At 36.3% G+C, this 26,467-nt stretch overlaps 1 protein-coding gene across 1 annotated transcript in view; it reads right to left on the bottom strand.

Annotated features, from left to right (window-relative positions):
• The window catches only part of mier1b (mesoderm induction early response 1b, transcriptional regulator), a 113,904-nt gene extending 96,027 nt beyond the window's left edge, over positions 1-17,877 (bottom strand). The window contains exons 1-5 of the mRNA XM_059563942.1: positions 17,730-17,877; positions 17,559-17,623; positions 17,400-17,472; positions 16,823-16,974; positions 16,619-16,700 (exon numbers count right to left, since the gene is read on the bottom strand). Of these exons, the coding sequence (XP_059419925.1) occupies positions 16,619-16,700; positions 16,823-16,974; positions 17,400-17,472; positions 17,559-17,623; positions 17,730-17,829 (472 nt within the window). The 5' untranslated portion in view covers positions 17,830-17,877. The remainder of the gene's footprint in view (positions 1-16,618; positions 16,701-16,822; positions 16,975-17,399; positions 17,473-17,558; positions 17,624-17,729) is intronic.
• Positions 17,878-26,467: the final 8,590 nt, after the last annotated feature.

Below are 26,467 nucleotides of genomic sequence, written 5' to 3'. Positions count from 1 at the left end.
CAACATGTGCAAAAAAAACCAACATGTTTAGTGCTGTAGCTTCAGTTTCCAAGCCTACAGTACCTGACGACATTTTGCAAAAACAGGTGAACATAGCACATGGAGGTGACTAGCCATGGCAGCGCCGGCGGCACCCAGGCAGAGGAGCAGGTGTCTGATAGTGAAGTCAAGAATGGACAGAGTGTGCAGGAGAGTGTTATTGAAACGGTAAGCATGGTAGCTACATGATTAACAGGGAGGGAGTGTTGGCGGGTGCAGGAGGATAGTGTGATGATTAAATTTTACCTAAATTAATGAATATTATAATAAGACAACATAATCGTTGTCGCTATTATAAAGTCTGTCAGATTGTGACCTACTGCACTAGCTTCTCAGTCAGCTAAAGTCAAATAACACAGCATAAGCTTTTTGCATTGTTTTTGTAGCTAGGTTAGCAGAGTTAACTTATTCAATTGCAACTTCAGCTGACTATTCTAATGTTAACCCTTTAAACCCCATAATGGCCATACGGCCCTTCTCTAGAAAAATTTAAAATGATGCCATTTGATTATTTTAATTATTACTCAAAATGCCTGGGTCAAAGCGCCCACAACGAGTTACACGTTGGAAGAGAGGTATCTAATGCATGATATTTGGGGATTAAAACCCGCCTTGCATTTTGAAAGCTGTATATTTTTGTTTAGCTATATATTCAATGAAGTATATATTTTCTCATGTTTCTAATAAATAGAATATGCAATATTAATGGTGAGCAGAGGTGGGTAGTAACGAGTTACATTTACTTCGTTACATTTACTTGAGTAATTTTTGGGGGTAACTAATACTTTTCAGAGTATATTTAAAGATGGGTACTTTATACTCTTACTTGAGTAAATTTTTGGGGAAAATACTGTACTTTTACTTCGTTGCTGTGGGCGACGCTCCTCTCGTTACTTTATCTTAATGCAATAAATGTTATAAATGCTTCAGTTTATTCCAAACGCGCCGTCTACTTTTCTCTGGGCAATGAGCGATGCCCATTCGCGAATGATTCATTATTTTGAGTCAATTCTGTTCAAAGGCTTGATCAAACCAATTGGCAAACGAGTGAATTGGTTCATGAATCAGTTTGAATGATTCGTTCAGTTCCCTGCCGCACGCGCTGAGCGTCTGAAGTGGTTCACTCGGAGTTGTAACATTTAACATCAGCAGCGTTGAAAACGTGGCTGGAACTGCACTGAATTGAAAGCAAATCTGCAAAGGCTATTATTTGCTTGCGATGGAGATCCTTATTATATGAACACCGCGTGTGCTGTCTACTGTTCAACAGGTAATAACTTGGGCTACATTCGATTACAGTACACGATAGCACTGTGACATTAGTTTGTTGTACGTGTGTGGCTTATAACAGAGGGGAGTCAAGTTGAATGCAGCTTCCAAAAGACAAAAAATAGCCGATTAAGATTTTATTAATTAATACAATCACACCGGTGCCAGTACGTTCAGCAAGTCATGTCATTAGCTGCTAAATTCAGATCTGTGATTGCCTTCTGGCGCTGAGCCAGAGATAGATGCGTTTTTACAGCACTGCGCATTATAACCAATCACACATGATTCCTTTGAGCTTATTAAAGCATTGGCCAATCAGAGGTGTTCCAATGAGTCATCGCTGAAATGCCGGTGCTTCCTTCACTCGCTCACTGACTGAATACCTCTTTCTGGCGAATTCTCTCGTCAGAAACAACAAAGTGCAGATGTGTTAAGATATTGATTTCACAATGTTAACAGTTTCAGTGATTTTAATGGGAGTTTCTGAGAGTGATTGAAATCTAGACTGTCAGTGAAAATGATCTTTAATAATGTAAATATTATTTGCTCTCTTTCTGAACAATGAAAGATTAGCAATATTTATATCACATTAACTTTCAATGTTAAATTCACATTTAATATAAAGTTAGTTGTATTAAAAAATATGTTATAGCATGACACCTATATCTGTTACTTAAGTAAACAGACAGGGTTTTATAATAAATTACATAAGTTGGAGTAAAGACTGATGAAATATATACATTTATACACACACACATGCATTACATACATTTTATCTATATATCTAAATAAAAATAGGCTCAGTATATATGACCCAAAGTAACTAACTACTTGAGTAGATTTTTTATCCGATACTCTTTTACTCTTACTCAAGTAACTATTCAAGACTAGTACTTTTACTTTTACTTGAGTAAATATTTCTAGAAGTACTTTTACCTTTACTTGAGTATAGTTTTTGGGTACTCTACCCACCTCTGATGGTGAGTGAATAATATGAATGTCAAATATATTATCAGGACATTTTGTGTGAGTAATTTGGTAGTATAGTTTGTTTTTCTTTTTTTATGGGAAGTATCTCGACAATGAGAGATAAATGTTGTTTGGTGTCATATTAAAGAGGGGTTTGTGCTCTTTAAAACAAAGTAGCCCATACTTGCAATTGTAAACTAGTTTTTCTGCTGTCTGGTTCATTGAAAAAACATTTCTTTTTAGAATTAGCTGTATTCTACATCCACATTCTATTGGGTTCTAAAGGATAAACTGGCTTTTATAACGTGGAGCACATTGTCCATCTAGGAATCCTGCTCTTCAAGAATACAGGACTATATAACCAAAATGGATCCTTACTAAGTGTACTTTTAATAACTCTTCCAAATAATTGTAATCTCCTTATCTATAGTCAAGCCAGGTTGAGTTAGCAGTGGAGGAGAGCACCTTTGATCACCAGGGAGTCAGTCAAGAGAGAGTGAGTACACTGGTCCATGGCACTTAGTTCTCAGCTTTGTAGGGGTTTTTTGGAATGGAATGGTAGATATGCATATCTACAGGGACCGCAAGGACGGTGTACTGGTTGGTTATGTCCGACCGATTGTGGTGGGCCGGTCTGAGCAAAAATGCCAGGGCCCTTTTTTTTGTCCCAGTCCAGCCCTGTGCATGCTTGTTTATATCAGAGCGCACACGCGTCTTTCAAGCAGCATACAGCGGTGTTGTGCATTTTGACGAGTTGATGGGTATAGTATTCTTAATGCATTCAAAATTCTTAATAATTTGTAATATATAATTATTTACGGTATTTAGAAGTGGCCACGATAACAATATTGTGCATATTCATTACCGTGATATATCGCATTACTGAAAACCGGCACATGTCTAGTTGATATGTAGTTGCAGAGTTACTTAACAACTGTCTAAAGCAGTGGTCTCAAACTCAATTCCTGGAGGGCAACAGCTCTGCAGAGTTTATCTCCAACATGCTCCAACTCACACCTGCTTGGAAGTTTCTAGTAATCCTGAAGAGTTCGATTACCTGGATCAAGTGTGTTTGATTAGGGTTGGAGCTAAACTGTGCAGACCTGTGGCCCTCCAGGAATTGAGTTTGAGACCAGTGGTCTAAAGGGTACCATCAAAATAATCAAACTGATATTACAACAACAAATAGTTCAAAGCAAATGTGTCATATTACACATTCCTCTGATCTGATCTATGATCTTATGGCTGTTTGAGAGTATTTATTATTATTATTATTACTACTACTTATAAGTGGTTTTTGACTGCTTTAATTAAAGTAGCATAAGAAATATGGAAAGATATGAGACTTATAATATATTATAACTATGAGAAATATAATCCATTGTAAAAGTGGATGCAATGTGTTCATTGTGTTATAAATCGTCATACTCTTAAAAGATATAATCACAAATAAGTCAATATTATAATATATTAAAATTGTTCTTATGAATATTCATGAGATGATACAACATATTATAAGGTTTTTATAATGCATTATGCATTATAATTATATATGCCTTAAGAATATCCTTACAATGTATATACAGGCTTCATAGAAAGTGTTACCAACACTTCTATACGTTTTAGACGGAACTGTTTACAATGATAGTAAACAAGGAGAATGTGAGCATTGTGTGCTCAGGCACTGCTGCTCTCAGCACGTCAAAATAAAAGTCAGTTTCGGCATTCAAATAAAAGTCAAACGATATTTGAAAATGCCACTAATCATGTTCATACAGTTTGACAAGCAACAATCGTAAAGGAATATGCCTGGATTTATGAGGTTCCATTAGTGTAAAAAATAAGTTGACTGCTTTGTACTATAAAATTGTCTTTGTCTATAGTCATTGCCTACTTGTTTAGGTAAATCAGTATATGTTGACGTGTATGTTGTATGTTGACATTGTCTGTCGTCCTCCTTTTTTTTTCTGTTTTGCTGTTGTGCTTATTGTCGTTTGGTTCTGTCACCGTATTATGTTTTCCCGTCATCTGAACTGTCATCTTGTGCTGTCGTCCTTACTGTCATCTTATTCTGTCGTCCGAACTGTCGTCTTATTCTGTCGTCCTTACTTACTGTCGTCTTTTCATCTTGTTCTGTCATCTTAACTGTCACCTGAACTGTCGTCTTATTCTGTCATCCTGTCATCTTGTTCTGTCATCTTAACTGTCGTATTGTTCTGTCGTCCTTACTGTCATCTTATTCTGTCATTCTAACTGCTGTCTTCTTCTGTCGTCCTAACTGTCGTCTTATTCTGTCGTCCTTATTTACTGTCGTCTTGTCATCTTGTTCTGTCATCTTAACTGTCGTATTATTCTGTCATTCTGTCATCTTGTTCTGTCATCCTAACTGTCGTATTATTCTGTCATCCTGTCATCTTGTTCTGTTGCCTGAACTGTCTTGTTCTGTTGTCCGTCCTTACTGTCGTCTTGTCGTCATATTCTGTTGTCCTGTCGTCTGAACTATCATCTTATTCTGTTGTCCTTACTGTTACAGTATCTTGTTCTTTTGTCCTCCCTGTCATCATAACCTTAATCAGTGCAGTAAAGTTAGTTTCACATATCATATTTGACTATGCTTTAAGGACCATCTGCAAATCTACCTCACAGTACAAAAAGTACACCCAGATAGCAAAATGCACGCGGGTCTGTTCCGGTTAGATAAAAAAATAAAATAAAAAAAAACCTCACTTGATCAAGCTGGCATGAAGAAAATTTATTTACAAAACTATACAATTGCAGCGCAAATTTAAAAAAAAAAAAATAGAAAATAGCTATTAAAAAGATATTATAATAATAATAAAAAAAATAATTAAAAAAAAACACTTTTTGCAAAACTACCCTTGCATTAACTTGTACTTGGATTATAAAATTTTGTAAGTATAAACATTCAACACTCAGGTGACATAGTTACCTACGTAACATGAACTAACGATAGCAAATACTTCTAAAGCATATTAACATTCATTGATGTACATTAAAACATTTATTAATACATTATTAAAAACAAAAGCTGTATCAGTTAACATTTTTTTTAATGGATATGAGCTAACATAAACTAACAAATAATATTTTTATTATTAACAAACAGTAACAAAGATTAAAACTGTAACAAATGTATGGCTCATTTTAGTTAATTTCAGCATTTACTAATGTTAACTAATGATGCGTTATTGTAAGGGTTTTGAACAACACATTGATAAATGGCAAAGTTTGGAAATTAAACACATTTTGTACTTGCATCTATTTATCTAATCATTTACAACTATTAACTTGGATAATTTTTGAGTGAAAAAAAGATTACTGTTCCTTGGTTGTTGCTCATTTTCAAAACGCTCAGGATTTATGGTTGTGGTGGTGTAACTGTGCCTTTCCACATCTCAATATGTATATATATATATATATGTGTGTATTGTGACGGGAGGAGCACAAGACAGACACAGTGGGTGTGGCGTCAGGCCTCGGAGAGGCTTTTATTAACAGAAAATCAAATAAAACAGGGGATAAAGGTGGCCAAAGGGGAAGAGTGTCCAAAATAAACAGGGAATATGGTGTCCTCGTCGTGCTGCGGGGTTCGTGTGGGTCGGGCAGTGTTCATGGAGGAAGGGTCCAGGTAAGGGGCGGAGTCCGGCGGCCGCACGCTCTCCCCTCTTCGGTCCGGGGCGTGAGGGGCGGCGGCTTCCTCTAGCGGCCGCATCTCTCTCGTTGGCCACTGCGCTGGCAGGGGATGGACGGCCCGGCAGCCTGGCCCGACGGCCGTGTAAACGGGTGCGGTTCCCATCCGGATCACAGGTCCGGCAGCTCACGTCTCTGGTGGCGCGGGAGTCCCTCAACGCACCCTTCCTGGACCCACGAGGACACCAGTGTGCATGCACGGGGAAGAGACCGGTCTCCCGAGGAGAGGCGCGTTGGGCTTTTAAACAGCGGCGGTCATGAGGCTCCATTTCCTTCAGGTGTGCCCCATCACACGCCGCCAGCCCTGACTCGTCCAGCGACCCTCCTCTCACACACCCACTCCAGTCGGGAGCCTGGTGAAGGGCGGCGATGTAGGACGGGGTGCCGGTGACAATCAGGGAGGAGGCAGCTGACTCGTCACAGTATATATATATATATATATATATATATATATATATTGTGACGAGCGTCCTCGGAGGAATCATCGTCGCCCTGGCAATCAACATAGAACACCTGCACGTCCTCACTGCCGGCTGATCGGTCACAGCTGCTCCCCATCAGCCTGCGTACTTTTAAGCAGCACACGCTGCATTCAGCAGACGGTCTCGAGCCGAATGCAACGCTGGTCTTATCGTTCTTTCGTTTCTCCGCAGAAAGCAGCGAGTGACCAACAGCCCACTCACTTTGGAGCACGTCAGGACACCCACTTTCACTTTGGATTTGCACCGAAGAGCACGGAAACGCACGGGAAGCACAAGTTCACCGCCCCAACTCCAAATTTTTTTTCCCTTCTTACCTTGTTTGTGTCACCAGCACCACGGAATGCGGCGCGCGCGTCCCCGCGATGGAAGACGTCTTGCAACACCTCGCTGAAGTGAGCATCCGCCAGCAGCAAATAGTGGAACACCTCGCCACTCGCCTGGGCAGGACGGAGGATGAACTCACCGCCGTCCGGGCCACCGTAGCCCAGCACGTTCCGCTACCTGAACCTCGGGCACAAGCCACCCATCTGTTACCAAAAATGACAGCCAATGACGATGTGGAGGCCTTCCTACAGGTCTTCGAGAACACCGCCCACCGCGAGGAATGGGCCGAGGAGGAATGGGCAAGTGCGCTGGCACCCCTCCTCACCGGTGAAGCACAGAGGGCTTACTTCTCGCTCCCCTTGACGATCGCCAACAACTATGTCGAAGAGATCCTGGCAAGGCTCGGCCTCTCCCGTCTGCGCCGCCCAGCAGTTTCACGAATGGGAATACAAGCCCCGGGTGCCAGCCCATGCCCAGACAGCCGAACTCTGGATTGTCTCCGGAGGGTGCTCTCGGAGCTCCGGCCGGCTGGACCCACTGCCAACCCCTGAAAATGTCACCTAGCCCTCTCTGAGGCCAAGTACATGGGCTTCCAAGTCGACCGAGGTCTCATCCGGCCACAAGACAAAAAGGTTGAGGCCATCCACGCCGCCCCAAGGCCCCGGACAAAGACCCAGGTACGAGCCTTCTTGGGGTTGGCGGGTTATTACCGATGTTTTATCCCCAACTTCTCCTCTTTAGCCGCCCCCTGACAGACCTGACCAGGAAGGGGCAGCCGGAGAGAGTATGCTGGACTCCGTCGGTGGAAGAGGCCTTCGCCCAGGTCAAAGCGGCACTCACGTCCTCGCCTGTGCTCCGCGCCCCGGACTTTAGCTGCCCCTTCCTGCTGCAGACGGATGCCTCCGACACGGGACTGGGAGCGGTCCTCTCCCAAATTCAGGAAGGTGAAGAGCATCCGATCATCTACATCAGCAGGAAGCTGTCCCCAGCCGAGAGGAAGTACGCCGCTGTGGAGAGGGAAGAGAGTTAAACTCCTCTGTATTGTTTGTCAGATGTTACTTATCTTCCTCTTCACAATACCCAATAGATTCTCTGTGAGGTTCAGGTCAGGTGAGCTGGCTGGTCAATCAGGCACAGTAATATAATGGTCAGCCCTTACGAAAAATAACCATGGTTTTATTATAGTAAAACTGTAGTAACCCATGGTTTTTTGGCGTGTTGACTACCATTTGTATAACCACAGATTTACTACAAATACCATGGTTAATATAGCAAAACCATGGTTAATTTGTGGTTACCATGGTTTAACTATAGTAACCATGGTTTTTTGGTTTTATTTGTAGTAAAACCATGGTTAATTTTCGTAAGGGAGCAAACCACTTGGAAATGGTTTTGGCACTGTTGGTAGGTGCTAAAGTCCTGCTGCAAAATGAAATCAGCATCTTCATAAAGCTTGTCAGCAGATGGTAGCATAAAGTGCTCCAAAATCTCCTGGTAGACGGCTGCATTGACTCTGGAGTCCAGTTCTTTTTCTACTTGAGATGCTTTGTAGTATGTTGTTGTTTTTTTTATTTTATTTTTTTCCTTTCTGGTTCAGGATTGGCTTGGTTCTAGGAATGTGACAGCTGTAGCCCATTTCCTGAAGACATCTGAGCATGGTGAATCTTGATGCGCTGACTCTGACTTCAGTCCACTCCTTGTGAAGCTCTTCCAAGTGTTCGAATCTGCTTTTCCTGACAATTTTCCCAAGGCTGGTCATCCCTGTTGCTTGTGCACCTTTTATTACCACACTTTTTCCTTCCAGTCAAATTTCTATGAATATATTTCGATACAGCATTTTGTAAACAGCCAGCCCTTTCAGCAATGACCTTCTATGGCTTACCCTCCTTGTGGAGGTTGTTGATGATTGTCTTCTGGATAACTGTCAAGTCAGTAGTCTTTCCCATAACTATGGTTGCATGTTCTAAACTAGCTCAGGTGGTACCCAGTATTTATACTCAAAATTAATCAAACTAATCAAGCTCAAAATGGAATATTTTGAGATACTGAATTTTTTTTTCCCTAAGCTGTAAGTTGTAATCATCAGAATTAAAACAAAAAAGTCTTGAGATATTTCAGTTTGTGTGAAATGAATCTAGAATATAAGAAAGTTGGCTTTTTTTTAAATAATAAAATAAATAAATAAAGAGGCTAACTTTAAAAAAACGTAAATAATGAAACAATATTAAATGTACTTTATAGGACAGAACATTCTCTAATACTCAGTTAATAGTAAATCTATATTTATGTAAGGTGGCAGGCCATTCTTTTATGCGCTTGCTTGTGCTCTCATTCACCTTTGACTCACGCAGACTTTTGTATTTGAGGTCATGAGTGCTGTCTGCCATGTTTGTGCGGTTTGGATGGAAACAAAACAACGGATTATCATTATTTACCAAGAAATGTGGATGTGGTCATTTCGATAAAGCAATACTGGTAAACATTGTTGAGCATTTACATTTTTATTATTTTACTAGCGCAGACCCAGACGCTCATAAGCTCATAAACGAACGTGCAAAAAAGTTAACCTCATGTGTGAGACTGCAGCGAATGCTGCCGTTTTACCCCGAAAACGCAAGTTAATAAATAAACACAATCTTTTTAATCTTTTATCTAATTATTATGTAGGTCTAGAATGTTTACGCTGCAGAAAACTTTGATGAGCAACACTACGATCTGCAAACAATCAGATGGAAAGAAGAGAGGATGACGGTCCAGCGTATACAATGAGAAAGGTTTGTTTCAATTTTTAGTTTCCACTTTCTAATTTGTATGCAATAAACATATGTTTTGTTCCATATTACTTAAATGACGCGAGAGAAGATGATTTGTATGTATAAGATAAATCGTTATTTTCAACTAAATATACATACGCTAATAATAAGCTAGTTTCAGTGATTTTAAGATGAGAGATGTACTGCAATCATATTAATTAAATTAAAAATAAATTAAATTTATCCATTTAGCAGACACTTTTATCCAAAGCGACTTACAGTGTATTCAGGCTATCAATTTTTACCTATCATGTGTTCCCGGGGAATCGAACCCCCAACCTTGCGCTTGATAGCGCAGTGCTCTACCAATTGAGCTACAGGATCACTAATAAGCCTCAGTATGCCTGAGATAATCTGCAATAGCTTTTACAGCTGCTAAATGTGACCCTGGACCACAAAACCAGTCATAAGGGTTAATTTTCTGATGATTTTTGGCATAAAAGAAAAATCTATAATTTTGACCCATATAATGTATTTTTGGCTATTGCTACAAATATACCCATGCTACTGGTTTTGTGCCCCAATGTAAGCGGACTGTACATGTACAGATGCTCACCTCTGCCAAAACACATGTAACTAACTACAACACAAACACAGCATCACAGTTTATCACTTTAGGTGCTTCTTCACTGAGCATGTAGATATGCACAGGAATAACTGATTATTTATCTTAATGTGCCACAAACTTTTTTTATATTTCTGTTGTGTAGCAATCAAGAGAAGTGTCATTGCTGAAGAAATGGCAGATGTCCTCAGACACCCGTGAACACTGAGCAGTGCCCAAGACAGTGGATATCATCTTTGTTATACCGGTACTTCTCTGACTGAACTAGCAAGGAGCATTAGAGCCAATGAGAAAGTTGGTAAGTTCAAGTAAATGTCAGCATAACCATTTCACCATGATATTTTCTGTAGCAACTGGGGAAAATCTTAACTGAAGGGACCTACTGTTCAACAGCAAGCTTTGGATCTGCTGAATCTGTATGTATCAAGCATTTTATTGCAGTGTTCACTGTTATTTTTCTGCACAGTGATGACTAGTGAGATGTTTCTATTAATTTACTTAAAAGTATAGTTAACCCAAAATTCTGTCATCATTTATTGTACATACATTTTTCTAAACCTCTGACATTTGTTTTTTTTGCAGAATTCAAATGAAGATACTTTGAAGAATGGTGGGAATCAAAAACAACACATTTGTCAGTCTTGGGCATCATGAGGGGAAGTAAATTATTGTAATTTTTGGATGAGTTTTCCCTTTAATTTGCATGCTACACACTAAATATTATTATTGCTGGGCACAGCCATTTATTGTGCTGTCACTGCAGTTGGTGCTGCTGTAAATAGTCTGCATAACAACAAGTAGAACACATATATTTAATTTTATTCAGTTTGGCGCATTACGTTAGACCTAATAGATGTTTGTACATTTTTTTGCCATTTACAGGTGCAGAAATGAAAGCTCACAAAAAACAATAATATCACCGGATTAAGACGCAGAAAGACAGTTACATCACCACAACCATAAATCCTGAGCCATTTGAAAATGAGCAACAACCAATGAACAATAATCATTGTTTCACTCAAAAATTATCCACGGTAATAGTTGTAAATGATTAGATAAATAGATAAAAGTACAACACGTGTTTATTTTCCAAACTTTGCCATTTACCAATGTGTTGTTCAAAACACTTACAATAAGGTATCATTAGTTAACATTAGTAAATGTTGAAATTAACTAAAATGAGCCATACATTTGTTAGAGTTTCAATTTGTCACTGTTTGTTAATAATAAACTAAATCTGCTCTGTGTTAGTTCATGTTAGCTCATATCCATTAAATAATGTTAACTGATACAGCTTTTGTTTTTAATAATGTATTAATAAATGTTGAAATTTATATAAATTAATGTTAATATATGCTTTAGAAGTATTTGCCATTGTTAGTTAATGCTTATACTTATACAATTTTATAATCCAAGTATAAGTAAATGCAAGGGTAATTTTGCAAAATGTGATGTTTTATAGCTATTTCTTCGCTAGTGGGGTGAAAGGTGGTGACGATTATAGGGGCCCACAGCTGAGGGGGGGCCCTCGGTACAGTTAACGGGTTGTGTAGCATCACAAAATCTTATCATTGACATGTGTTTTTAAGCCTTGCCCATTTAAACATTTAAAAGAGTTTAAAGCATACAAACACAAGACATGGAAAAATTGTACTCGCACACCGTGTTCAGTTCTCACAGACAGCAACACCGAACTGAGTTCTCCTTCACCTGAACGAATGAATACATTTAAACAAGCAAACAGAAAAAGAGTGAAAGAGCCCACTTCAGCTCCCGTGCACGCTGTTCGGTGTGCACAGGACGCATGCAGAGAGACATGTCTCAAAGTGCTTGAACACCGAAATTTGTCTCTTCTTGCTCTTGTAATGACAAATACATACAAAATTATGTCAAAATACTCATCTTGGAGAGTATCCTCAAAAAAAAACTGTTGGTTATGTCTGAAGTGAAAGTAAACAGTGGAGAAAGAAATCAGATGTGTATCATTATAATGATGCATTATCTCTTAAAGTGATCACGCTTAATTTACTATATGCTGCCGGTATCCTTAATGTTAATGCAAATGAAAGAACGAAAACCACTCACTGCTCTTGTAGTTTTAACAAGAATAAAACCACAGTCAAATTAAAAATTATTCAGGCACCAGATATAATTTTTTTATATTTTGTTTTACCAGTGGGTGCAGGGCACTATAGTTCACTTATGTAAGTAAGTACAGCAAAATAAAATAAACTGACATATTATACCCAAAAATTATTTATATAGTGGACAAAAAAAATATATATATAATAAAAAACTAATTTGGGACCAAAATATCTATCAAGATTTAACTCTCTCACAAGACACAGTTTAACTCTCAGTTCTTGTCATATGTTATTACCATTTTCTAAACTATAGCATATAAACTGTGATAATGTGAGAAATGTTGAAGCTGTCTATGGAGGACTAAACCTGCAGAAATTAAAAATAAATAAATTAATATATAGATAAATAAATACATGTAATATAAGAAAAATAAATGAAAAAAAAATAGTTCATTTGTAATCAAATTTAATCCTGAATTTATATGTTAAATTACTTTTTTCCAATGTATTTTACATTTATTTGTATTCTTTTTTAATTTTATTTACTTATTCATTTATATATTAAATTTATTTTTAAATGTATTTTTTCATGCATTTATTTATTATATGTATTTATTTATTTCCAGATTTATTTATTTTTTACTTTTCCGTGTACAACATGGAAATGAGGGAGGCATTTTGTGGATCGCCGGTGAATCACTGGTTGTGCCGATAGACGATAGTATCGTGTATCGACGATCGTCAGAGATATCGACATAAGCAGAATTCTCTGTCGATAATCAAGACGATATTAGGCTCATTTTCCTATTAATGTATTAGATTATAATAATAATAACTATTATTTTTATTAGGCTGCTTATTTTAATTCGGCTTTTAAACTGCCCAGCTATTTCACTTAATTTCACTGCCCGCATTTCACACACACACACCTCGCACGCGCAGGAGGATAAGAGCATATAGTCGAAGTTGTAACGCTTTGACTCTGATAACTCGTTAAATCCATGAAATGAAAGAGATGGAAAACGTTGAGTTGGTGTCCCACACATTTAATGGCTGGTATACGGCAACACGCTCTTCTCATACATGACAGATTAACTCTTTCTTGGTGTCACAAATAAAGTAAAGACAAAATAATTAACAAGGCGGCAGAGCGAATTTATCATCCATAGTGCATGGTTCTCACGTAGTCCTTCTACGTCATCACCAGATAGTGTGTTTTATAAGTTAAGTGATCAGTCTTTAAGAAAAGGACTACGTGAGAACCATGCACTAGTATTAAATATAAATACATTTGTTTTATAGTAAACTTAAAAATACTAAAAATGCTAATATTTACTACTACTTTCTTTGTTTGCCTCTTTAAGAAGAATCGCTTTATGTATTCCTCAATTTTAAGTTGCTTTGGATAAAAACATCTAAAAATACATAAATAAAAGCATTTTTATCATATTCAAACTTAAAATCAGCAGGCTTTTATTTTGGCAGGTTGCCGACAAGTAAGTATACGCTCTTCCGGATTCAGCACTGCTGCTGATTAAAGAGCATCAGTGGATGAATGTCACAGTTTTGCATTGTGCTTTGAAAAAGGCATGGCATAGCATAGATTTATGCTTTCAGGTTGAAAATAAAACTGTAAAACTAGTACAGTTTGTGATCTAAAATGGTAATTGTGTATTAACAGCTGTCAACCATGTCGGTACGCAAATGTGCTGTCAGAACATATTTCTATAACGCATTTTTTACTTTGATCGCGCATGCGGACCTGCCGATCACTTATGTTTTCCCCCCCGTTTATACGACTTGCCTTCATTTTGTAATCACAGAGAAAATACTCCCAAAAACATTGTGAGCATAAGTTTATCATAAAACTAGTTGCACTTAATGTCTCTACAGTCTACTCAGGTTAACAATGCTTTTTGGAAACGTGACCCACTGGCATAAAGTTCGTTTTGTGATAGGTGCTTGATATTCGCAAGTTTAGAGACCATCTCTAAGGTTACATACAACATTGGTATATGCGTCTAACATCCAAATTTATGCCAGTGGGTTGCGTTTCCAAAAAGCATTGTGAGCATGAGTAGACCATAGAGACCAGGTATAACTGGTTTACATAAAATTATGCTCACAATTTTTTGGAAGTGAAGATTTTCTATGGAGGTAAATCAATAGCTAAACTCGAGAGGTTGAAAATCTGAATGTGAGAACTTGTCATATTAACATTCGTATTTGTAATTTGAAATTTACACTCACAGCTCTGATGTGAAAAGCTGAATCTTTCAATTTGCACACACAATGATCAAAACACCCGTGTTTTGAATTGGAAGTTGTAGATTACTAGTCACAAATGTGTAAAATGACATCCACACAAAGAAAATGACATACACAAATGTTTACGACATATTTACTTTTGCACTTTACTTCAGTTTCACTGCACAACGTCAAGTCGACACTTACAACCTCTCAGATCTGGCAGTACAAGTTCAAATCCTAGCGCTCTGACTTTTGCAACTACTTTTGCGGCATTCCTGTAGCAAAACTCACTTGTGCACTTGTATATGCAGATGTGAGAGAGTAGAGCCAGGGGTGGGGACATTTTACTGGTCGATGCCTGACCAATGAACAACGGCAGCCAAGAAAGAAATTTGTTTTATGCATACGTGTCAGTTATTTGTAAAACACTGAAAACTATTTTCAGTGAATATCCTTAGCTTTTATAGGATTTTAAGACACTGCATTAATTTTGTCATGCGGTAACGTGGTTCATGGAGCTATCAATAGTACTAAACAAATTGTGCTGTCAATATGTTTGAATGGGATTTGTATATAAAAATAAAAGAGAGCCTCATAGCATAAAGTGAGATAAACAGCAAAGATAAGCTTTTCAAAATAAAAACAAAACAAAAAGAAAAGTTTATATTTTTAGAAGTTATATACTTTTAAAGTTTATACCCCTTCCAGGCTCTACACTCAAAGCCGCTGCACAGATCAAATGAGTTGTGTCTGACGTTTCTCATATGCAACAGGAATTACAGCTTTTATGCGTTGAACAAGCTCATAAAATGTAGTCAGTTGCAGTCTGGAGACCTGCAATTAACAGTAAAGGTTATTATTAATTTTTATATGAATAATAAAATAAATATAAGGAAACCTCGCCCACTCGATTTTGTAATATGCTTATATAATATGTGTACATGAGGAGATGGTGAGTCAGTGTCGGCAAACTCATCTTTGCACCCGACACTGACACAGAAAGCACTAGTTTATTAATAAATAATTAAAATCTCTTATTTCCCCCCAACACGTTCATAACCACTTACTTTGCTGGTGCTTTGAGGCAATTGCTTTATGCTAAAGCTTGAGAGCTGAATAGGCTCTAGCCTAATACACCTGCCTATATATTATCCAAAACTATAGTTAATATATTATTATATTACTCAATTTAATATAATTTGCGACTAGTTGACTAGAACAATATTTAGTAGAGGGCAAGCCTACTTAGCACAAGGAAGTGCTTCATTTTATTTTATTTTTTATTAAATGCCATAATGACATTACAAAAAGTAAGACAGCTGCAAATCACGTCGTTATTGCACTGCACGAGTTATGCATGAGTAAGGAGTCAAATTTTTTTTGTTCTATCACCCTAATTAGATTATGTAGGATGATTTGGTGGTCTTGTTTTCCTTTTAATACCTTCCGCAATATATTCTTAAATTACTTTAAAAAAAAAAGTGTTAGGGACATGTCCCATACGTCCCACCACTGCAAATTACACCTGTGCGTAAAGTAGATATTAAAAATGAATCTGGGCCACATCCACGCACTGTGCACTTTAGGGTCGGGCAGTGAGTACACAGGCATCCGGCCTCAGTGGTAAGTCTCAGGCAGGTGAGAATCTTACCGGAACTGGCCCAAGTGCATTTTGCTATCTGGGTGTACTTCGTTTTATACTGTAATGTAAATTTACAGATGGTCCCTAAAGCAGTCTAGTCGAATAGGAAATGTGAAACTACTTTACTGTGCTGATGAAGGTTATGATGACAAAACAAGATGACAGTAAAGACGGCAGAATAAAATGACAGTAAGAACAATAGAACAGAACGACAGTTAGGACAACAGAATGAGAAGACGGTTCAGATGACAGAACAAGACGACAGGAAAACAGTTAAAATGAAAGAACAAAATGACAGTAAGGATGACAGAACAAGATGACAGTTCAGTTGTTATGAAATAAACACTACTTATAAAATGACAGAAACAATGTCAGCCTGTTGTTTGCATTATGTGAATGTTTTCTATTACCTTAAACTTTATGATGAAAGACAAAGAAAAAAGCCATTTAACCAACTTTGTAAGGCTCACCTCGGGCTGCTTTAACGTTAAATCTTAATCTTCGCAAAGCTTCAGCAGTATCGAAATTACATTTCACCAACTCATATAATGCCTGAGGGGAGTAAACAATTTGTATTGGGTATTAAGTCACAGTTCAGCATTTGATTACAAATAAAATGATTAAACTTATTTTTATTATTATAAAATCTTAGAGGCAGTTGTTTAATACTGTACCTGCTCATTGTCTTTGATGTGGGATCCTTCTGGAATAGCGTCTACTCCAGTCTCCTCTCCCGTCCGTTGACATGCTTCTGTCAGATACTCAACCACAGTGTTTTCAGTAAGAATTTCAGGATTCCACAGCAGCTGGTCATCGTTTTCATAGACTGTGAATGACGGAGTCACGGATTTAAAACATATCACAAGAGTATAATGTATTGATGCCTCCAAAAATGTAAACCATTTCCATATGTGGAATCAAAAACATTTAATGATTAGAATTAGTCATGTAATTTAAACAACATATAATAATTGAAGAGTTTTAAAAATTACATCATATTAAGACTGATGAAGTTCCCATTTCATTAGTGCCAGCAAAAACTTTTCGGTTAAAATATTTAAAGTCAGTGTTTCCTTTAATAATAATTATTGGTCCTAACTGTTTTTGAAACCCAATGTAATACTACTGCTACTACTACAAAAAAGCTTAATCTACATGTTTGAAAAGATGCAACTGCACATTTATTTTCCCTTGGTGCAGTATAATTCTACCAAACTGATATTTTAATTGATCAATATAAGTCAAATCTACCTTTCTCTTTGTCTTTGTATTTACACAGTCCAGATGGTGTTTCAGCTTGATACATGGAGCCAACCATTATTTCCTGTTAAGAACATACCCGCGTCAAACATTTCATGGGAAATTACACACAAAAAGCATAGAGAAAACTATGAAGATAAAAGTATTTACTTTTTTCCAGTCTTCAGAGGGAATATAGTCATCATCCTCCTCTGACTCTTCATCTACTTTATTATCTAAAAATTAAAAGTCAAGACTGTGCTTAAGCAAACTTATATGAGGGTGTGAAACACTAAATAAAATGCAGTGAGCAGTACCAAGTGGAGCTTGTCTGTCTCTTACTCTGAAAGTAGCCAAGGTTCTGTGAACGTATGAGTTCAGCTGTTTTACAGGATGTCACTGCACTAATTCGACTTTCAGTGGAGTAGCTCTCATTTACCATTCCTGTGGATACCTTTGCTTCATCGTCCTGAAAAAAAAAAAAAAAAAAAAAAAAAAAACACCTTTAAACACAGTTTTAAAAAACATTTGCCAATATCTTGTATAAATAAATAAACTGTTACTCTGACTGAAACGAAACCACCGTAGGAAATTGCCATTGACTACAATAGAGTATTATGATATAAAATGCTATATTTTACATATGCATTAGTGTAACATTTCGAAACCTTGCCATAGTCAGCCAAACTTGCTATCCGCCATTTTGATTTTCTTTAAAAACTCCTAGTCCGTTTCTGATTTTCAACAAAATTGAATAATAACATCTTTAGGCCATGCTGACAAAAATTTATGGATTTTATGTTGATAGACAAAACAGTTTTTGCATACCACAGCAACGAATTTGAAGACTGATGCCAAAATGACACTTGAGGCTGTATCTCTGCAATGCTAAACTAAACTTTGTGTGTGCAATTGTCAACTCATACAAAACACACCACATCGATTTGATAATAGCACCTATTGATCAAACGTGAAATAAATCATATTACTAGAGGTTGTACTTATGATTTTTCATTGACTAAAATCATCCTAAAATGGTTTCAATTACTAATTTCTGCAGTTGGTCTAATGCTTGCTTCTGTAGTATTTGGCCCTGTAATTGCTACTTGCACTATATTCTATTATTGTTCCTAAATAATTTGTATCAAAAAAACATTGGTGAAAAATCCATTTAGGAGTCTTAGACTGTTCCAACGATATATATCTAGTTTTTTATGGTTATATTAAAATATTTTAATGTAATAAAGTAAAGTATACTTAGGCGTCCAGCAGTGACAGTTCAGGGGTTAGGCGCTAAAATGCAGTGTTGCATAAACCATAGGCCACAACATGGCATGTTTGGTATCGCTGGACTTGGCAAGGATTCAGGAGTATAAAAAGTTGACTCGTGTGAAAATAAGTTAAACACACCCAAAGTTATAAGCATGTGAATATTTGATTTTACCACTAGGTGGTGCTGGCTCAAAACTTTTCAGGCTCTTTCAGGGCACAATGCTGATGCCCCTTGCCAAATTTCATAACGATATGTCAATGCGTTCGTAAAATGCAGCATTTTACAACAAAATCCAAAATGGCTGAAATAGGAAAATTGGGTATCATTCGACTCGAAGCATGATGCACCTAATCCAAAGAGACCAGATTTGAAAAAACTAACGGAATGCATAGTCGATATAAAAAAGCTGGATGAGGAAGTCATTTCTTGCTGCTACATTTTGATAAAACAGATGTGTTGATTATCTGACCTAAAACCAGTGCATGTAATAACCAAGAACACTAAGACTTGATTGCTGCGCTGTCAATTCTGCATCATCAGTTAGGAACCTAGGTGTGGTATTTGATAGTAATCTTTCTTTTGAAAGCCACGTTTCTTCGCGTGTTAAAATCATTCGCGAAACTACCGCCAGGTGTAGCAAAGGGATGGATTGAATGTAATTGTAAAATGAGATAAAAGGAGGAAGTAGAACAACATTATGATATAACATTGTAACATTTAAAAAAAACATAAAAAAATTTACAATGAGTTAATTTCACAATGTAGGATAGTATTAGGCTACTCATCAAAAATTAAAAGAAGACCTTTACACAAAGGATCATATGCATGCTATTGTTATTAAACAGTAAATAAATATAACATTTAGCTTTATATATATATATATATATATATATATATATATATATATATATATATATATATATATAAAGCTAAATGTTTTCATTTCATTTTCATTTCGGTTCATTCTTGGTTTAAAAAAAAAATCTTCAGGTTTCATATGCAGAGCGAAATGAGAACGGTCCAGCATTTATCAATAATTAGTATTAACTCTGTTATTATTCTTGATTTTTCAAACTACCAACACTTAGCATTTTTGAATTATGCCTTATGTGTGACCAAAAATTAAGTATTATTTGTTTCAGCTGTTTGATCCCGCTGGTGCCTCGTGCACATATTCACTGGAAACAGCAGTCATTCACCAGCCATTTGGCGTGAGCACTTTGACATTGTTAATTATGATTTTTTTTCAATCAATACTGAAACACACGTGAACTACAAAGCCTATTTTACCTCATGAATAATAGTTACGCTTCAAATGGGCAACATCACGAATATGGAAACGTTTGGATTTCTCCCGAATGAGAAAGCCCACCTTAGCTTTAAATTATTATTTTTTGTTTTTGCTAAGCCTATATTATTATATACTGCAATTATATTTATTATATTTATAATCCATTAGAATTATATATTTTTAATTCTTGTTTTGTTCTAATACATTTGTTAAATTTTAAAGGATTTGTTGTAAAGTGAAGGGAACTAAAAATATCCTGTTGGTACATTATAACATTATTAGGCCAGCCGTTATTATTTCTAAATGTAATATAATGCAACTTATACATGACTATTTTTTTCCTCTCCCTGATTTATTTTTTAGCATTTAAAAAACAAAACATGCAGCAAACAGAAAATAGGTGACGAATCCGTTAAAATGCAACCTATACACGACCTATATTTTTTTTCCTCTGACAAACTTAATTTATTTGTTAACAAAAATAAAGAAAACATGCAGCAAATGAAAATAGGCAATTAATCCGTTAAAATGTATTACTCTGGGTTAACAGTATTTATAATTATTTTATATTTCAGAACAAAGCCTAGGCTATCCAGGTTTTTTTTATTTTTAATTTTTTTTTCATTGCATTCACTTCACGCGCTCTGGCACAGATCAGCCTCCCGCGATGCTCAGCTGTGGACATTTTAAAAATGTTTGATATAAAGGTTGCTGTCCCATTTTATACAGGAATTGTTCATTTAAAAAAATAAAATTACACTAAGTAGACATCGAAAACGCCTCTTTTACCGCCGCGGGTACCGCCGCCGCGCCGTCTATAAAGTGCATTTGTAACTTTTGACCGCTGAGTGGCGCTTTAACCACAAGTTATCAAACAAGCGCATCAAAGCACATTTTCACAAATAAACGTCAGTTTTGCCTTGCTGTTGTGTTACATTTGACTGCTTTAGTCACGGAAAATGAAAGATAAACACTATAGTTTAAATATTTAATATATTTAATATTCACAGATGAAAGTTTGGTATTTATGAAGTTATGTGCATTTCTTAGAACGAATTCAAGCAGGATAAATGTCAAGCCTGTGCCTGAGTCTGTGCTTATATTTTCTAAGCTACATGGTATTAAACCATATTTTAGATTTGACACATTTAAAAGGTGTGCTGTATTATTTATATTATATTAATTATCCGTTATATTATTCAAAAGAAATTGTGGTTTACTTTGCATCGGAGCATTAAAAGTGGTAGCCTATTTTAGGGGGGTAGGCTACATGGATTAATATGCAAAATGTCAATATTTTAATATATTATGCCTATATTTTAATTTATATTTTAAATATAAATATATTTTTTTCCTTTAATAAAACAACATGCATTTTTGTTATTCGTTACCTGTCCTTTATTTTGACATAACTTATTGGGAAAAAGACATTTGTCTGTAAACTGATTAAGAAATTGTTGCATGTTTAAATGTGAAGCACTGTATAATTTCGTTCCCTTTAGGCCTAATTTGCCTAAAACAAGAAACGAATAAAATTAAACCGGCACGATTAAATCTTTGAAACTCTAAAGAATTAATAAAACGTCCTCACGATTAAACTCAAGTTCTCTCATTATAATCAACAACATTCATACGATGTAAAAAAAAAAGCTTTAGCCTAGTAATTGACAACTAAAGTGATTTTAAAGGGAACCTTCTTTACTTGCTTTTAAAGTAGGGTAACATCATATGGCCTAAAAAAAAATCCCAGTTTTGTTTTTTTTATTTTAGAAAAAAAAAATCTGATTTATGATTTAAACCGATTTTTAAATCAATATTCAAATGACGAAGAAATTTTACAAAACAAGTTTTAATAGAGTTTTTTAAAATTCATTTAGCAGTCAAATTTATAACTGCAACAAGATGATTAAAAAAAAACAGTACTGTTATACCTAAATGCTGGAAAGACCTTTATTTTTATTTTATTTTTTTAATACTAGCCCATCATGCATCTAACCATCCACTCAGCTTTAAGAGCTGTTCAGATTAAAACTGCCAGCTCCGCTGTGAGTCAGTGTCATGGATGGAGGACCTGTTAATATTTTTTCTAGTTTATATTTCCATCTCGTTATGCCGCTGGTTTAGTTTTTTTTTTTTTTTCTTATAGAACTTATTTGTAAATAGAGCAGTCACTGTCTGTGTCTACACCGGACGCGAGAGTTGTCATCTGTGCCCCACAGCGAAAAGTGTTTCTAAACTTGATGACATCACACTATAGTGTCAAATCATCTGAATGTAGTGTCAGAACATTTCATCATAAACAGAACGAGCATCAGTTCACTGATGGGGATCGAGTCCAGTGTATCCATCACTGGATTCTGTTGTCTTTTGTTGGATCGTTCCACTTGTGTCTGGTGTAGACCTGGCGTGCGTTTTTTATTGTTTTATTTTACAGCCCTACTTGTTTTAATGTTTTTATTAAATATCTGTATTGACTGCATGGTCATATTATCGAATTATTTACTGCCATGCGACCTACAAAAGTAAAGCTTCGCGAGTCGATGAACGAGCATTGCTGCAGGTTGATTTTTGGCGGATGTGCTGTGCTTGTGTTGCCGCGGTCGTCTTCATTTCGTCGGGTGAAACGTCTCTCTCACTCCCCAGCAGAGTCTGTGAGAAGCAACAACTTCCCCTCCGCGCGCACTGATACCAGAAAGACGCTCCGCCTTCACTCCGTGAATAAAGTATTTCAGTATGTTTGAAATGTTATGTTCATAACAAAGCATATAAAATAATAATAATAAAAAAAATAACAGGAGAGTTTCAAAGTGGCTTAAGCTATTTTGTGTAAACTTTTTTCCCTATATCACATGCCAAACTAATAACATTGTAAGCATTACATCTTTAATTGCTGCTTTCTGCTGTGAAAATTTTGTGATGAAAATAACAGTATATTTTTGTCAGTTATTTTATCTAAACAGATCGATTAACTTCTTCAAGATTTCAAAATCTTTTCAAAATCAGATAGCATGCTGATAATGTAGTAGCACTGTAAGATTACATTTGTTTGAACGCATTATTGCAAAAGCGATTGAGTGTGAATCTGTTTATATCATGCTTTAACCCGAAAATAATCAGTAAAAGAAACAGACAAACTCTTAACATCCCGCTGTACTCTTGCAGTCAACCTTCTGATCAAGCTAAATATGTTGGCTGTTGGCATGAATTTTACTTGTGATAAGAAGCTCATATTCAAGTGTTTGTGCAAAAATTATTAATGTGCATTAATGACAGGGAGGCGCCGTCTCATCACTTTAATTTTTTCATGATAATGAATGTATAATTTTTTAATTAACATAATATTGTGGTGTCTCACATAGGTACATTAAAAATATATCTACAGAAAGCTTGAAATGTTTTTTAAACGAAACAAATTGTGAAATCTGCGAAAGTTGCATTTCTCTCGTCGGAGAGAGCCAGCACTGTGAATATAACCAAAACAACAGTCCTATTTAAACCAGTTCAGCAAGTGAAAGCCTCATAAGACACTGTCCATATGAAAGAGCAATTCACACCTTTATCTCTACCCCCACAAGCCATGAATAACTAGCCAAAACCCAACCCCCTCCAGCTGAACAGAATTCGGTCTGTGTTTTGGCTCTGAGGAACGGTGTGTTACTGGGCTGAAACATGCCTGCACTTAGCAGCACTACTCTTTGTATTAATAATTTTATTATTTTCACAAGACCATAATGATAATAACAAATCATCAATTAATAATTAATCATTATTTTAAGAAAATCATTGTTATTTGTGATCGTGGATGTTTGCGGCAGGCTTTAAGACCAAGCGGAATCCTCTGTTCCCGCCTCACAGCGAGTCCCGCGCGCTCAGTGATGCAGCTTCACTGTCTGCGGTTTGACTTTACTGAATCAGATTGAGGCCAATAAAACTTATTGATCATGAGCCCAACATTTAGCAAGGCAGGAAAATTCTAACGGAAGGAAGACGTATATCATTGAGCTAATGCTGTTAAAGAGAGAGAGAGAGAGAGAGAGAGAGAAACTAGTCTAGGGCCATTCTTAAACTTGGAGCTCATTATATTGAAGTACAAATCCAAACACCAGAAACGTTATGCATTTTGTGAATAATGAAAAGTTATGAAAATTATGCATTTTATTTATTCACATGCTGTATGGTTGAAATAATATTTTAGTTCACAACTTTAAGTTCTGTTGTTTAAAAAAATGCTTTATTGGCTAATGTTTCATAAACCTTCAGTTGTTATGCTCTAAAATCCATGCCATTATTAATTTCACAGTATTTTTACCACCTAAATGACTAATCTTTAAAGTCACAATTATATAATGGTCAAAATTACTCAGGCCAATGGTATTTTTAATTGACATTATTTTATTATTATTTTTTTTTTTTTTGAATAATTGTAGCTTACATAAATAGGTAAAGCAAAACAAATATTCAGATTGTCCCTTATTTTTTCCCTTGTTTTCTTAAAGAATAAACACATATTTTTTTACAAGAATAAACATGATAACATATTATTAATTAATAAAAATAATTTAAGCAATTCAAACCTTTTTTTAAACTTGAATATAAATACTATTAAACTAACTTTAAATTCTTAAGGAGTTTATAAGTAAAGAAAAAAGTTCTAAATGAACTTGTGTTAACAATATAATTAGAACTAACAATATAATTAGATTTTTTTTAAATGAACAATTCCTGTATAAAATGGGACAGCAACCTTTATATCAGTGGTTCTCAACCTTTTTTTCCAGCAGGCCGCACTATGGTCTAAGTGCAAGTCTACGCATATAATTTACATATTACGTCAGCAATACAAACCAACCTGATTTATAATAGTATAGCCTAACTATTATGATATATAATCTATTACATTCATTGAAATAAACAATTCTACTCCCCATAAATAAAACACCTGATGCTGTCGGGAGCTGACCAATTTTGTGAGATTCAGCTTGAAAGGAGTAACACAAAGAAGTTGCGATTGTAACGCCTGTGTCATACTTTCCGCATGAGCAATCCGGACGCAGACACGGCCAGCGCGGACGCAGACTTCTTCAATTTATACTTCTGAATGCGCAGGCTGATGGTCCGCTCTGCAATTGCCCAGAATTATTGCACATCTGACTGTCTTTATATTCTTTTATTGACGGATTGCACAGGTTCGAGTAGCAATGAGCTTCTTCACTCTGCCTGCACATGTGCAATTTTGCTTTTGAAGCCTACTGACCACGCACACCTGTCCGCGCGGTCGTCTGCTCATGAGCCTCGGCTTACACTCTCCAATGACGATTTTTATGTCACGCCTACCTAACGGTCCATAGCGGACTCGCGGACGCAGAATGTTTGACAGAGGATTTAAAATGCAGGCTTGCATGACCTGACACGCAACATTTCAGAAAATGTGCATTCACAAATGTAGCCTATTTTGATCCAAATATGGAAAGCACTTTTGAATTTAATAATATGAGGTTCTCTCCAGAGATATTTTGACACATTTCTTCAATTAAGGATTGTTACATAGTGTATGGTGTTTCTATTTATCTGAACTTCTTCAAGTGAGTTGCGGGGCAAAAAAAAAAAGAAAATCCAGCACTTCTCCTTCAATACTGATACTGCGACTATTCACAGTTTGTACATGTTCATTCGCTGGCATTTTTTGAATTTCTTTTTTTTCTCCCTTCAAAAACAAATTTGTCCATTCTGATGCGCAATTTTACCTTAAAGGCAATTTACCTAATGGCTGTTGATGACTATTTGAATTGAATTCTGCAAAAGTGCGCGCTTGTATGTGTTCATTAAATGCTTATGCCAGTAGGTCTGCTCATGTCTGAAAATAATATATGAAGAAAAGAAAAAAACACATAAAAACATTAGGATATAGCTTATATTTCATTAGTAGCATTTTTTTTTAATTGATGTAAACAATAAAATTTTACAAACTGATAAAGTTTTTTTTTTTTTTTTTTAATTCAGCATGTGGTGCAGGACGCATTTGAATTCGTGACGGGCCGCGGCAGCGCTATGGTGGGGCATTCGAGGGCCGTGCTCGCCCTAGCGGTTATTGATGCCCCTCCTACAGGCCATGGCGTGGCCAAAAAAAAAAAAAAAACCTTTTAGTTATTATTTTAATATTAAATGTTCAAACTGTAACTTAAATTAAATAAAATAAAAAGAATGGGAAAATGAATTATTTTGATTGTTAATGGCACGTTACAGGCTTCTCATGGTGATTGCTTATTGGTCGCCATCTCGCCGAGTAAACTTGTTACATTTGATTTGCAGCGCGCGCGCAAAATCCATTTCAAGTTGAAGAACAGTTTGTCCGTCTATATTATAGACAGTTGTTAGCAGCTAATTAAAAAAAAATTCTAAAAAAAAGATATATACTTTTTAAATTTATTTATGGATTTACAAAAATGGATTAGACCTCCGCAGCCTCGTCAATCAGCAGACTTGGATACTCCGGCCACGGCCAGCAGTACCACGTCT

The sequence above is a fragment of the Carassius carassius genome, chromosome 12, assembly GCF_963082965.1.
Source record: "Carassius carassius chromosome 12, fCarCar2.1, whole genome shotgun sequence".
Taxonomy (NCBI): domain Eukaryota; kingdom Metazoa; phylum Chordata; class Actinopteri; order Cypriniformes; family Cyprinidae; genus Carassius; species Carassius carassius.
The sequence above is the reverse complement of the archived record's forward strand: the minus strand, read 5'-3'. Positions and strand labels throughout refer to the sequence as shown.